The sequence below is a fragment of the Perissodus microlepis genome, chromosome 22 (genome assembly GCF_051167445.1).
Source record: "Perissodus microlepis isolate ML-2025 ecotype Zambia chromosome 22, ASM5116744v1, whole genome shotgun sequence".
Lineage (NCBI taxonomy): Eukaryota > Metazoa > Chordata > Actinopteri > Cichliformes > Cichlidae > Perissodus > Perissodus microlepis.
Window position 1 is genome coordinate 1,829,974 of NC_140481.1, and position 13,195 is coordinate 1,843,168.

A 13,195-nucleotide genomic window follows, 5' to 3' on the forward strand; every position below is an offset into this window, starting at 1 on the left:
TGAATTTATTGGCAGGAATATGCCAGACAGAGCCATGTTTACCAACGTAAGCACTTTGGTGTACCTTCGGTTTTAAATGTGCTATATAAGTAAAGTTGTATTGCAACGTGTGTCATCTTCTCTTCTTCAGCAGCTTATAAACATCTGGAAACTGAAGAGCCCAGTTGCTGGACTTTGTTGTAAAATGTGAGAACTTGTAGAATAAAACTTGAGAATGTGTCGTTTTTACACACTTGTGTTTTAAATTTACAGTTACAGAAAAAAATCTGAACGTACTGAGGAAGACTCTTTGAAGGAAACTTACCATGGCTCCCTGTGGTTGTCAGTCCAACATGGTGGACCTCTTGGTCTTCTGCCTTCTGATTGGCTGACCTCCACTTCTCCAGTTCCTTGAACGTCCCCATTGTTCTGAGTACTGGAGAGTCAGAGTGCTGTCACACGAGTAATTCTTATGTTGGCAAAGAGAAAGTACCACTTATAATCAATTCCGATCATTAACGAGAAGTTAATGGCCTTGTAAAGTTAAAAGACACTGTAGACCCTTCAGCACGACCCTTTTAAAAAAGTGAGTTTTTATGTATAATTTGGACCCTGTTCGAATTAAAGAGAGTCTAAAATCAATTCAAACTTGTGCACCCATTTCCTGTTTTTTAATGTCATTAATAATGTATGCTGTACAATCTTTCCACCCTGGAAAAAAAAAACACAAGAAACAAAGAAATCACTAGGTAGATTTTTTTTTTGTTTGAAGTTTTAAATCAGCAAACAAATTTTACTATCAGACAGATAACCCAGGTAAGTACAAAAGGCAGTTTTTCATTTATTAATGGGAAAAGCTGCACGTGCCTTGGTATAAAAAAGTGATTGACCCCTGAACTTAATAACTGGTTGAGCCACTGTTGGCAGTCACAGCAGCACAGGAACAGAGCAGGAGGGAGGGAGACAGCCAGGAGCAACAACAAGAGACAGCATCGACACTTTAGAAAGGTACAGTAAAGAAAATAAGTGACACCAAGAAAAGAAGTAAAATCTTTAACCATTTCAATTATATTAACAATACAAAGGCAGAGTGTAGAGTCTGCAAGAAAAGGATATCATACAGAGCCGGCTCCACAAACAGCCTGCACAGCAACTGTCCACCCATCAGTGCAATGGGAAGATAAAACACAGTCAGTTGAGTGTGATATTAATGAAGGTGCCAGTGTGTCTGCTGCAACTGCTGCTGCTTCACCTACAGCATCATGCAGTACACCACCACAAGCACCTAAACAACCCAGAGCTCTATGAGACAGTTTTTGCAGAAGTCTGTGACCCAGCAAGACAGAACTCAATTGAATAGAATAGAATAGAATTAGAATAGAATTCAACTTTATTGTCATTGCACATGCACAGGTACAGGGCAACGAAATGCAGTTTGCATCCATCCAGAAGTGCTTTAGTGATATAGATATATTACAATATATATTAGCAATAATATAGATATGTAAGTATATTACAGAAATGGGTCTGTTATGGTATGTTATAATGTACACGGTATGAAGTATGTTGTGAATATTCTATAACTATAGGTATGTACAGGCTGTAGTGAGTACAAGCTATGTACAGGCTATGAACAGGATATAAATATGAAAAACTGTACAGAATTGCAATTGCAATCATCAATTACAATTGATGAAGAATTGGCAAAAATGACTGCACTTAATTTCCAACCATTTTCAGTTGTGGATGATAAAGTTTTCAGGAAGTTTATTCATGCACTGAATCCTATTTTATATTGTTGTTGATAATAAATTAATTAAAGCAACAAAACAACCTGAAGTGCCGCTCGGGAGCCGAAAGAGCCGCTCTTTTTAGTGAGTCGAGCCAAAAGAGTATGTTCTCTAAAAAGAGCCGGAAATCCCATCACTGCATCACAAAAATTGTTAGGGATGTTTTTTGGTAAATCTCAGATGAGCTGTGTGTTCTTTCTGGTTCTTGCTTCAGTAATAACATCCGAAACAGAATAATAACCGCTCATATCTACTGTTACTTTTATTGCTAACTTTAATATCTTACATCTGCCACTGACGTTACTCTGGCAAAATCTCGTAGATGGCGACATTAAGTCTTTAACACTTCAGCACAACTTCAAATTTGTTTTTACGACCGAGCGTAGACGTCAAGAACGGAAAGACGGTTCTTGAAGGTTCGCTGGTGTTCAGATTAAAGGTGCAGTAACGGGACAGCCTGCTAACGGTTCTGCTGCCTGCATTCGTGCATGTGAAACGCATGACACAGCATCAGTCTCCTGCAGGGGCAGGATACACCCGAACACACCCCGCTGCAGTCTGCAGAGCATCCGCACTCACGGCAGGCTTGGTGCTCTCCTAAAGCTGCTCAGTATATTCTGGAAAAACGCGACACAGCTCAGGTAAGATCGTTCACTGCAGTCATCGGAGGTGTTTGGTTATGGACACTGCGGGTTTTTTATTTTTCTCATTTTGTTTGTTTGTTCTTCCCTTTTCTTTTTTCTTCGTCTTTATAAATATATAGATAATGTAAATCAGTGTGAGTTAAATACTGTGATGTGTGGGAATGTCCAAAAAACTCGGCAGTGTGATGTTATTCTCATGTTGTGGTGCAGCGGTGCCAGATCTGACTGCGGTCCAGCGCAGCTCTGGTTTATTTTTAACTGCAGAAACATCATCATCAGCGTCTCTGTAGGCTACACATACATTCATACATCCTTGTGCTTTTCGCTGCGCAGTCAATAATTTAAAGGCTCGATCTGGAAAATGAGTCAGCACATGAATCATTACGATAATCGCAGATTTGCAGTCTGCCAGTAGCTGCATCGCTCCTTTGCTGATCCATCAGTGTTATTACTGCTAAAAGTCGAGCCTGTGACCTTGACAGAGACAGTCTGGAGACATTTTAGTTTTATACAGGGGACAGGTTCACTGATCTTATAGTGGAAACAGTAAAGACTTGATGATTTCTTCATGTACCCTAAATTTACTAATACAGTAATCAGAGACTTTCAGTTTTGCAGTACTTTGCAGGACCTGATTGTGTCTACAGTCCCTGAGCAGCCAGTAGGTGGATGCACAACACCTCCAACTAGCAGACATGAGGTCAGGATACAAGGCAAACAAAAAGAACATGGAGTCCACAGTGACAGAAGCGAGAACATCTCAGTGCAGCAGCCCGTCCAAGTGCACTGATCCCAACACGGGACAGCATGCACCTGCAGCTGGATCCCAACACGGGACAGCATGCACCTGCAGCTGGATCCTAACACGGGACAGCATGCACCTGCAGCTGGATCCTAACACGGGACAGCATGCACCTGCAGCTGGATCCTAACACGGGACAGCATGCACCTGCAGCTGGATCCTAACACGGGACAGCATGCACCTGCAGCTGGATCCTAACACGGGACAGCATGCACCTGCAGCTGGATCCCAACACCGGACAGCATGCACCTGCAGCTGGATCCCAACACCGGACAGCATGCACCTGCAGCTGGATCCTAACACGGGACAGCATGCACCTGCAGCTGGATCCTAACACGGGACAGCATGCACCTGCAGCTGGATCCTAACACGGGACAGCATGCACCTGCAGCTGGATCCCAACACCGGACAGCATGCACCTGCAGCTGGATCCCAACACCGGACAGCATGCACCTGCAGCTGGATCCTAACACGGGACAGCATGCACCTGCAGCTGGATCCTAACACGGGACAGCATGCACCTGCAGCTGTAGCAGCAGTTTAAAAAGTAGCACCACGTGCTGAATGGACACAGTCCTGCTGTTTAAATATGATCAATTTTTCTTTTGCGTCCTTTTACTTTGACTCAGTCTTTTCTACCTGCTGTTCTGGGCTGTATATTGAAAGCTGTTGTTTCCCCGTCAGCAGCAGGATGGCTCATGAAGAAAAGAATCCGCTGCCTCCAGCAGGGACGCTCTCTGAGGGACAGCGACAGTCCCTCTTTAAGATGGAGCCCAAGACTCTAGGGGTAAAGAAAACCATTCAAAGGCTGTGACGTGTACATAGGAACAGATGTCTGTTTATACATAACACTTGGGTATTTTCAAAGCAATATTTGGGACATATTCAGTACATTTTTCCTCATTAAGAAGTTTCAAATGTATTGCATGATGTGCTGATGACTTTTTCTGGCGACTCTCCTCAGGCCATCCAGATTGTTATCGGGATTTTGATCCTTTGTCTGAGCGCGTCTGTGCTCCAGGTTCACGAAGTCCACTTTACCGGAGATGTGGCTCTCTTCCTCATCGTTGTCATACAGGTCAGTGTGGCGAAAGCTCCAGCAGCTACTTTTAGATTTGGTCAGGTCAGGTCATCTTTTCATGTTATACTCATCAGCTGCGTCTGACTTCACTGTAATGCACCAGGTGACTGTGTCTGGGTCAGTGCTGGTCCACAGTGGGAGGAGACCTACTCTTTTCTGGGTGAGTCTGTGTCTCGCAGTCTGTGCCATGCATGAAAATGCCTTTCTGCATTCAAAGTCAGCAAAAACAGCTGTTCAGGGTTCCTTGTATGTAACTATATTTGCATTGCATAAATTCTTTTCTTCAGTCTCTGCACCCTGTGCAGTCTGGTCTTATTTTGTGATAATTTAGTTGTCCTAAAAATGATCTGCTTTTTAAATTTCTACTTGATTTATTATCCTTAAATCTATTTCTAATCAGTGTATTTTGTGCTGATTTAGGATCTCTTAGTTCGTTTTGGGGGAACTTATGATATCAAGCTGAAGAATCTTTAGATATGTAGTACTTTACAAACAAACCACTTCTCTTGGGTTTGTTTGTGACCCAGCAGAACAAAAGGCAGTGGTTCTGTTTCTATGGATGAGGACAAGATGCATCCATAATGAAAATAATCATTTCAACCAGTTACCAGCTCACTAGCAGTGTAGACTTTCAGCTTTAATCCAGGGAGTTTTATGTCGGGTGTTTAAGAATTACAATAACACAGGTCTACAACCAGAGAACTGCATAGGACTTTCTGACTGTTTCATGTAGATTGAAACCAGGAAAATAATTTCAAAATTCCATCTCATCAGGTTTTCTTGCAAAACTCGTGTTTTTAGTTTAATTAACAATTTCCCTTTTTAAACTGATTAAAAAAACATATCCAAAAATGATTTCTTCTATTAATTTCATATTTCTAAGAGTGAGACTCAAGAGAAATGCAAATGGAAAATGCGAGGAAGGAACCAGAGGATGGAAAGCAAAAGTGTGAAGGTTTCTCAGACAAAAAGAGTAAATTTGTAGAGTTAAATATATCATGAAGGAAAAGTTTTTTTTCTTTGTTCAATTGTAAGAAAAATTATTCATAGTTAATTGTAATAAAATATTGATTTTTTTCATCACTGTTGTGCTTTTTTCATGTAAACTCCTCACGTTTTGCCAAAAAAGCTGTACATGGTGGAGGGAAATGGAGGTCATTTTTGGATTCAGCTCCCTGAAAAACATCAGATTTGCCAAAAATATCCCAGCAGAAAAAAAAGTTTTTTGCAGACCTGCGTCCCTGATCTTTACACTGTCAGAAATAATTGAACTGTTGACTGAAAGTTGACTCTTCTCTGCTTTAACTTTGTGGACGAGAAGAGAACAAAGTGTTCACCTGCTATGTAGGCACGTTTTAACTGCATCTTCAAGATATGAAGGATTGTAAGATAAGTGTTTTCATCTAAGCAGAGGTCGCAAAAAGACGAACGAAGGAGAATAAGCGACCGGCATCTGGATAAAACTCCTCACATCAAACTGAAATCAGGGCTCTGATACATGAAAACATGCATGAACATGTTATCAGTGTTGTTAAGGAGGACACTTTAAAGGTGGAGTGTACTTCCCATTTGGACAGTCACATTCAGAAGTGATTCAACTTGACGTAGCATAGTAAAACATTAGCCTTACAGGTTGTGTTGGTTTGTGTATGAATAATACGATTGTTGCTTGCAGGTGAAATGTGTCCTGGTGCTTCATCTCATCAGTGCTGCGTTTGCCACCGCTGCCCTGGGTCTAATGTCCAAGCACCTCCCCTACCGCCAGGACTCTTACCACTGTGAACACTGCCGTAAACTGGAGCTACATGCTGTGGTATTGTCTTTAAATAACAACAGAGAGAAGCTAGTAACACATAAACATTGATTTACTGAGTGTTCATATTTTAAGGCCGAATATTAACTGTCTTTGATGACAATGTGTGACACTCTCTGGCTCTGCAGCACACAGTGTTACACTTTGGTTAGGACCAGCATCTGCAGGACATCTAACATAATATCATTAAGATGTACTTGCAGTTTGTCAAATAGAAACTGCCTAAAAAACATCACCAGCAAAGGTTTGGGGCTAAGATGCTGGGATTTGACGTTTTTGCTGTCTTTGGGATAAATTAGTCTTGCCTGGTGCAAGACTGAAACAATGTTTGCAGGACACGCTGTAAAGATATTTATCAAAGAAAGTCCAGCTAGAAAAAAGATACAGTAAGTACGTTTACAGTCATCTCAGCAGCCGTTATCCTGGCAGTTCCTCTTTTTGTCATTTTAAGTGTGGAGGTTTTTCATGTGATGTCTTGAGCATTGATTGAGAACAGCCTGCTGAGCAACTGCTTTTGTTGGGATATCCGGTGGTTGCCAGGGGGTCACTGACCAGTCTGCGGGCCTGGATGACTGGGGCTTCATAGTGCTGTGGGGGGGCTCCCAAAATTTCAAGATACTCCTACTGGTGGTAGAACAAAACACAACACTGAGCCTTCTTTTTCCAAGCTGTTAAGACAACCCTGACCTGGATGACTGAAAAGCTGCACAGACATGCACTGTAATGCCAAACGTAATGAACTGAATTCAGATGTTCCACAGCTGTAGACAATGAAACAGCTATGCATGCAGACTGCTTCTACAGACATTGTGATAGGATGCCACCTGTGTAAGACGTCCACTCATGAAATTTCCTCATTGTCAACTATTTATTGTATTATAACAAAGTGGAAGTGATTGGGAATGACAGCGACTTTTTGGAGAGTCAGCTGCTGCAGACCTCCAAACTTCATGTAGTTTCAGATTAGCTCACGAAGAGTGCGTAGAGAGCTTCATGGAACAGGTTTCCACGGCCAAGCAGCCGCATCCCACCTTACAACCCAAAGAGCAACGCAAAGCATGCGATGCAGTGGTGCAAGAGCGGAGACTGCAAGCCAGGCCAGACCTCACAAATCTGCTTCAGTAGAAATGGTCAAAAATTCAAACTTCACTTGAACTAGATTCAGCTGTCAAGTAGGCTACAGTAGATTTAAGCTAGTGACGGAGCTTGATCGGCTGATGGTAATTTGATTAACTTGATTAACTTTAATCCCTTTTCTTAAGTATTCTTATTCATCTTTAGGCATGAAAAGATGAATAAGAATACTTCAGAAAAATCCTGACTGAGGTTGTCATAATTCATGCATGACAGGGTTAAATAACAACAATTACAATGAAACGCGTCGCACATCTATAGTCACATTAAACGAGCAGCGGGTGGCAGGGTGTGGAGTGACACATCAGTGTTCAATGTAGTGGTTTATGTGCAAGTACACCATCAACACTGACACAAACACAAGGAAGCAGCCTTTGAACAGCTGTAACTGTAGTGACCACGGTGCGTGAAAGGGTTGAAACAATTTTGAATCCACAGTTGCCAAATTCAATGTGCATTCCTGTGAAAATAATGAAGCAGGAGGTGGGTGCAGGTGGATGTTAATGTTCAAAAAAGTGATTCATGACAGTGACTGATTTTCTTATGTTGTTAAGTTTAATATGTCCTATATTAAACTACAGCAGCAGCTCATCACACATTCCTGTGCATGAAACTTCTGCCCATTGTATTTTGTGTTTAAAGTGCTACATGTTCCCTTTCAGTACATGTGTTAGAGACCTTAGACAATATTAAAAGCATGTTTTTGCTTGGTGTACCTATGGTGAGGGTACATAGAAATCTTTCATCATACTATTAGCAACCATTTTCCCGGCGACTGCCATCGATCTCTAGCATCCACTTGCCACATTTGATCCTACATCGTCACCATAATTGTCATCCAAAATGGCACATGAGTTAATGTCACGTGGTTAGTGCAAAACCTCAATAAATGCATGTGAAATAAGGCCAGCTGCCAACAAAAATCTATGTTTAGGGGTTAAGGTGTGCCGGAATGATCCAGAATGTTGTTCTGGGACCTTCACTTGATGACCAATTAAATCTGAAAGGCACGTTGATATATATCACTGTCAGAGGACTTAGTATTTGGTGACAGCTCAGTAATAATAACATAAAGACATTCGCTCGCTTCCACCATCAACACATCCTCTTGTTCTTCACCTCCCTGTCACGTGTTCACAGTAAATGAACTGCTTCTTATACAGCGCTTTATTCAGAGCGTACAATGCAACAATCACTGTTTCTATGCTTTGTATCTTTGCTATCTACTATTCATACTCTGATGATGCATCGGAGAGCAACGTGGGGCTAATATCTTGCCCAAGATTGGCATTCAGACTAGGAGGAGCCAGGGACTGAACCATCGACCTTGCGATCAGTAGATGACCGGCGCTTCCTCCTGAGCTACAGCCACCACTTTATATCTGCTCCCAGCCACAGCACAGATATAAAGTCGTGATCTGCACTTTATAGTGTTAGATTTATCAATGCTGTTTGTTTTTTAAGTGGGGGGGTCATCATCAACACACAGTGTAGTTAGTTTGTTGCAGTATGTCTGCTAACCAAATGTACAGTTGTTTATTTCCTGGGCATAGAAAGAAAACGTTGTTAATGTTGACAGATGGTGAAAGACGTCAGGAGAGATTAACAGGAAACTTAAGGTCCGATCAGAAAGTGACATTTGACACTTGCTGTCCTAATTCATTTTAAAGTTTTTGCATCAGATCATGATGTGCTGCTGCGGTTATGATTTTGCAAAACAAAATGAAATGTGCTCATTTTGTGCTATACAAAGTTTGCATGGAAACATGGTCGCACCACTGGGCGTTTGGTCAAGTTTACTGCAGGATAAGCTGCTCAGTTTGCAGTATCGTGGTGACGTTTACACTAATGTACACGACAGTAGCAGACATCAATTTATATTTAAGGTTGATGCTGATTAGATTCACTCACTGAATTCGACCTTTTCTACTAACTTTATAGTGTCCGGAAAATCAGCCACACAGCTCATGAAACATCTGCTTATATCTTGTTGAATTCAGTTGCACAAAAAGTAGTGACCATCAGGTGATCGCAGCCTCTACATCTGATCTTCCCTTTAAGCCCTGCCTGTTTCTATGCTGTGGATCTTAAAGCTGATACTGCACCTCTTTGTTAAATATCAACAGTGGCTCTTTGATGCCAGAGAGGATGTTGGGGTGGTGCTGGTGGTATCAAAAACACAAGACAACAGGGAAATGAGGTTAATGTTAAGTTGTTGATTAACAAGAACTGGACTCACGTCTTGTAAACAACATTTCTCTCTTTCTGAGAAACAGACTGTCTTCAACTACAAGACAGTACAGAAACATCACACATTTACATGTTGCAGAGTCACGTCACAAAATCAGCTGCACCACGATGTTGCGGAGTTGTGAACGGCAAAGAGGGTCTCTAAGTTAAAAGATACAGTCTGTGAATGTGGTTCCAATCTTTTGAATGTGTTGTAGAAAACAGGGAGGGCAACTTTTTTACACGGTAGATTTCTGACCACATAAAACTGTCACATGGCCACGTACACGGATGATGCATGTAATGCAGCATGCACAGAGCTGTCAGCAGGGTATAAATGTAGTTTTCCTTTAATAGAATCACATAAATTCATAGTTGACCCTGCACATTTTTAAAAAGGAGACTATGTTTCTTTGTCTTTACTGTCCACTGCAGCAACATTGTTTCAGGAAATGCACCGGGCTGATCGAGCAAAAGTGTAAAGTAAGTGACAGACTGTTGTTATAACTAATATTTTGGAAGTCGTGTCTTTGAAGTGTGCATGTAGAAGATAGACGTATATTTGGGTCAGACAAAAGATTTGTTGTTTTTGTGAGAACAATCACTGTCACTGAAACAAACATGGTTTTCTGATCATATATGTTCACACACGTCTCTCTCATGTTTCTCTAGCTATTGATTGATGGTATTCTGGGAACACTGGTTATATTCCTGGTGCTTGAGCTGCTAATCTGCATCACTGCCATGCTGTTTGGACTCAGCGTCCTAGCTGCTGGTGGCAGCCAGGTAAGCCGTGATACCTTAAAGCAGGAGTGGGGACCTCCAGGCTTCAAGGTTTCAGATGTGTCCTCGATCCATCACAGCTGGTTTAAACGGCTAAATGACCTCCTCAACATGTCCTGAAGTTCTCCAGAGGCCTGGTAATGAACTCATCATTTGATTCAGGCGTTTTGACCCAGGGTGAGATCTAAACCTGCAGGACACCGGCCCCCGAGGCCTGGAGGTCCCCACCCCTGCATTAAAACCTAACTGAACAAGAATGCACCCACTAAAAAGTTACAGAGCTGATAAATATGCATTCATGTTAGAGCATTTGCCTTTAGTTCGAAAACTTACCTGGTTTTCTCCTTAAATCTGTGAATAAATTTAGCATCATGTCATTGTTGTGGTTTGACTCTGATGAAATGAAGACTCGTGCATGCCACAGCATCACAACAGAGATGTATGCGTGTGCTGCAGCAGTTGAAAACACAGAGAAATCTTTGTGGTAACATCTGGTTGACTTTAGAAACAGGATGAAACATCAGATTCCACAGAGCTGTTTAAAGTTGGCCTGTTCAAAGAGCAACATGTCATATCTACGTAAATGTGTGAATGTGTCGCACAGACTCCCAGTGAGGGACCCGTCTATCCACAAACTCGCCCCCCACCTGTCCCAGCTGTGGAGACTGTTCAGGCCGTTCAGTCTGCTCGAGCTGCTGCTGAGCCAACTCAGGTAACACAACACCTGCGTGTAATACAAGGTGGCACCTGTAACTGAATGATCCTGCTTTTGGTGAGAGCATTAAGAATGACTTCCAGATTTCGATGCATAATCGGTGTGTGAGTGTATGCATGAATGTAATCTGTGCATAGGTTAAAGGTGCTGCATGAACTTGCATGTGCATATATAAGTATATATATGCACATGCATGAAACACACTTTGAGTGCTCAGAGTAGAAAAGTGTGATTTGTTTACAGCCTGCTGTCGGTGCCTTTACTGATCTGGAATAAGAATCTGATTTATGATCGTCACATCAGATTTGAACCCCGAGGGTTTTCACCTCGTGCCCTTTAACCTTCTCATTTATTACCTACAGTATGCTGATACATTCACTGACACCGGACTGCTCTCTTCGTGTCAGCAGGTGGCTGTAGTTGTGACAGAACCTGACTCAGAGCAGGTAGAGGACATCTCCACCCCACCCACTGAACCCCAGGTGGAGCCAATAGAAACCGCAGAACCCTGAGCTCAGCGCACAGAGCTCACAGTGGTGTCATGTCAGTCACAAGAGACGGCTGAGTGTCAACAGGGAAGCATATTCTGTATGTTATGTTGGAAAATAAATGTGAATGTTTAACAAGTTTCTGGCATGTTGTGATCACAGCATCAGTGTTAGTGCTGCTGTCCCTACAGTAAACTATGATGGAACAGTTTTATTACGAATGTTGACATGGTAGCACTTTATAATAATGTGACACTATTAAGCCTTATTAAGGTATTAACAAGTGATTCATTCATCATTTACACAGCATTACTGCTCCGTAGAATGCCATTTATACTTGTATCAATATCAAAACTTTACATGACTTAGTAAATTAATAAAGTTGTGAAATGTAAATGACAGAATTGGTCAATATTATAAAAGCAGCGGCTTTAGCCCCCTGTCTGTCACACTGTGTTCGCCTGCCCCAGCACTCTCATCCTGCTTGTAACTCAGGGTTTCTCTCATCAGCTGCTGACGTTTAAGCCTCTGACTTACTTGTGCACTGAAATGTTCTCCAATGAGAACTCAAAGAGAGAAATATCTCTAAAAATATAACGGTCTCATCATTGTTTATTGTTTTTGGCAAATTAGGGAATAAGATGAGGTTTTCATAAAATCCGAGCAGTTGGAACTCGTTAAATCCATAGAACAGATACGTGTATCTCCACAGTTAGCTTAGCAGATCAAATCTACCTGACACTGCTTTCATGTGTGGCTTCTTAGTCCTCTTGTCACTCTTTGTTCAAACCACTATAATATAGAATTAACTGTAAATGAATGTATGAAAGTTTTAATCTCACTGAAAATAAAATTACTGCTGCACAGATAAATCGCTCTCACCAGTCACTAAAGATTAGCTTGAAATGTTGAATTGTTACTAATATTTTTTTTTTAGCGGGGTTGTTCTGTCGAGTCTGCAGGTTGTATATTAATGCAATATTAACCACAGCCTTGTCTTTTTTTTCTATGTAATTTTGAGATCATTGTAAATCTTCCTTAGCATGCACACGTAAGGCCACGATTCTGCTAAATAAAGTCAAGCTTTGTTTTATCTTTGTGTGATTATGTGTAATTAAATTCATGTTTGTGTGGAGAGCTGAATGTTGCTTATGGTGAAAAACAAGCTAGACAGTGAATAAAGTTCAAATTAGTAGTAGTTTATGAGACTAGTGTCCATCATACTCTTGTGACATAATGTAACAATAATATGGCCAACATTAAATTTATTGCATTAATATGTGGAATATAATTAAAAAATTAATTAAAAAGTGACATTTAACAGTAAAGATTCAAGTAATAATTCAGTAATAATTTAGCAGTATTACACAGAATAATCTGTAAACTGGGCCACATTAGTACAGCATAAGCTTCTTTGTTACTTTATCCACACAAATATGGAAAAAAAAGTTTGCTATACCAAATATTATTTTATCTTCTCCACCACTACCTGCATTCGAACATTGTACAGGTCTGTGGTTTAGGTGCTGAAATAGCCGTGTATTTTATTTGAAACATGTCTGCCAACCCGAAATGATTACAGCGCCATCCTGGCCCCTCACTGACACCTTCCTGGCTCCGCCACTCTTCATGCTTAGAAAACATTAGCATGAATTCTGTCTTACCTTTGCTGTCTCGCTTCCAAAACTTAAATCCAGCACAATTAAATCGCACTAACTGAATAACTCCATTCATGGT

At 41.2% G+C, this 13,195-nt stretch overlaps 1 protein-coding gene across 4 annotated transcripts; it reads left to right on the forward strand.

The window, feature by feature from the left end:
• Window positions 1–1,947: 1,947 nt before the first annotated feature.
• LOC146362383 (uncharacterized) lies at window positions 1,948–12,551 on the forward strand. 4 transcript variants are annotated; one of them, XM_084919599.1, is made up of 9 exons: window positions 1,948–2,410; window positions 3,903–4,002; window positions 4,180–4,293; window positions 4,400–4,456; window positions 5,972–6,109; window positions 9,908–9,955; window positions 10,145–10,258; window positions 10,860–10,967; window positions 11,378–12,551. In XM_084919599.1, the coding sequence occupies exons 2-9, from the start codon at window positions 3,907–3,909 to the stop codon at window positions 11,480–11,482; spliced, it is 780 nt and encodes a 259-aa protein (XP_084775725.1). In that variant the 5' UTR covers window positions 1,948–2,410; window positions 3,903–3,906; the 3' UTR covers window positions 11,483–12,551. The 4 variants fall into 4 exon arrangements, with proteins under 4 accessions (XP_084775725.1, XP_084775724.1, XP_084775727.1 ...); XM_084919598.1 differs by having other exon boundaries at window positions 1,949–2,410; window positions 3,900–4,002; XM_084919600.1 differs by having other exon boundaries at window positions 1,954–2,410; window positions 3,900–4,002; window positions 11,381–12,551.
• The last annotated feature ends 644 nt before the right edge of the window (window positions 12,552–13,195 follow it).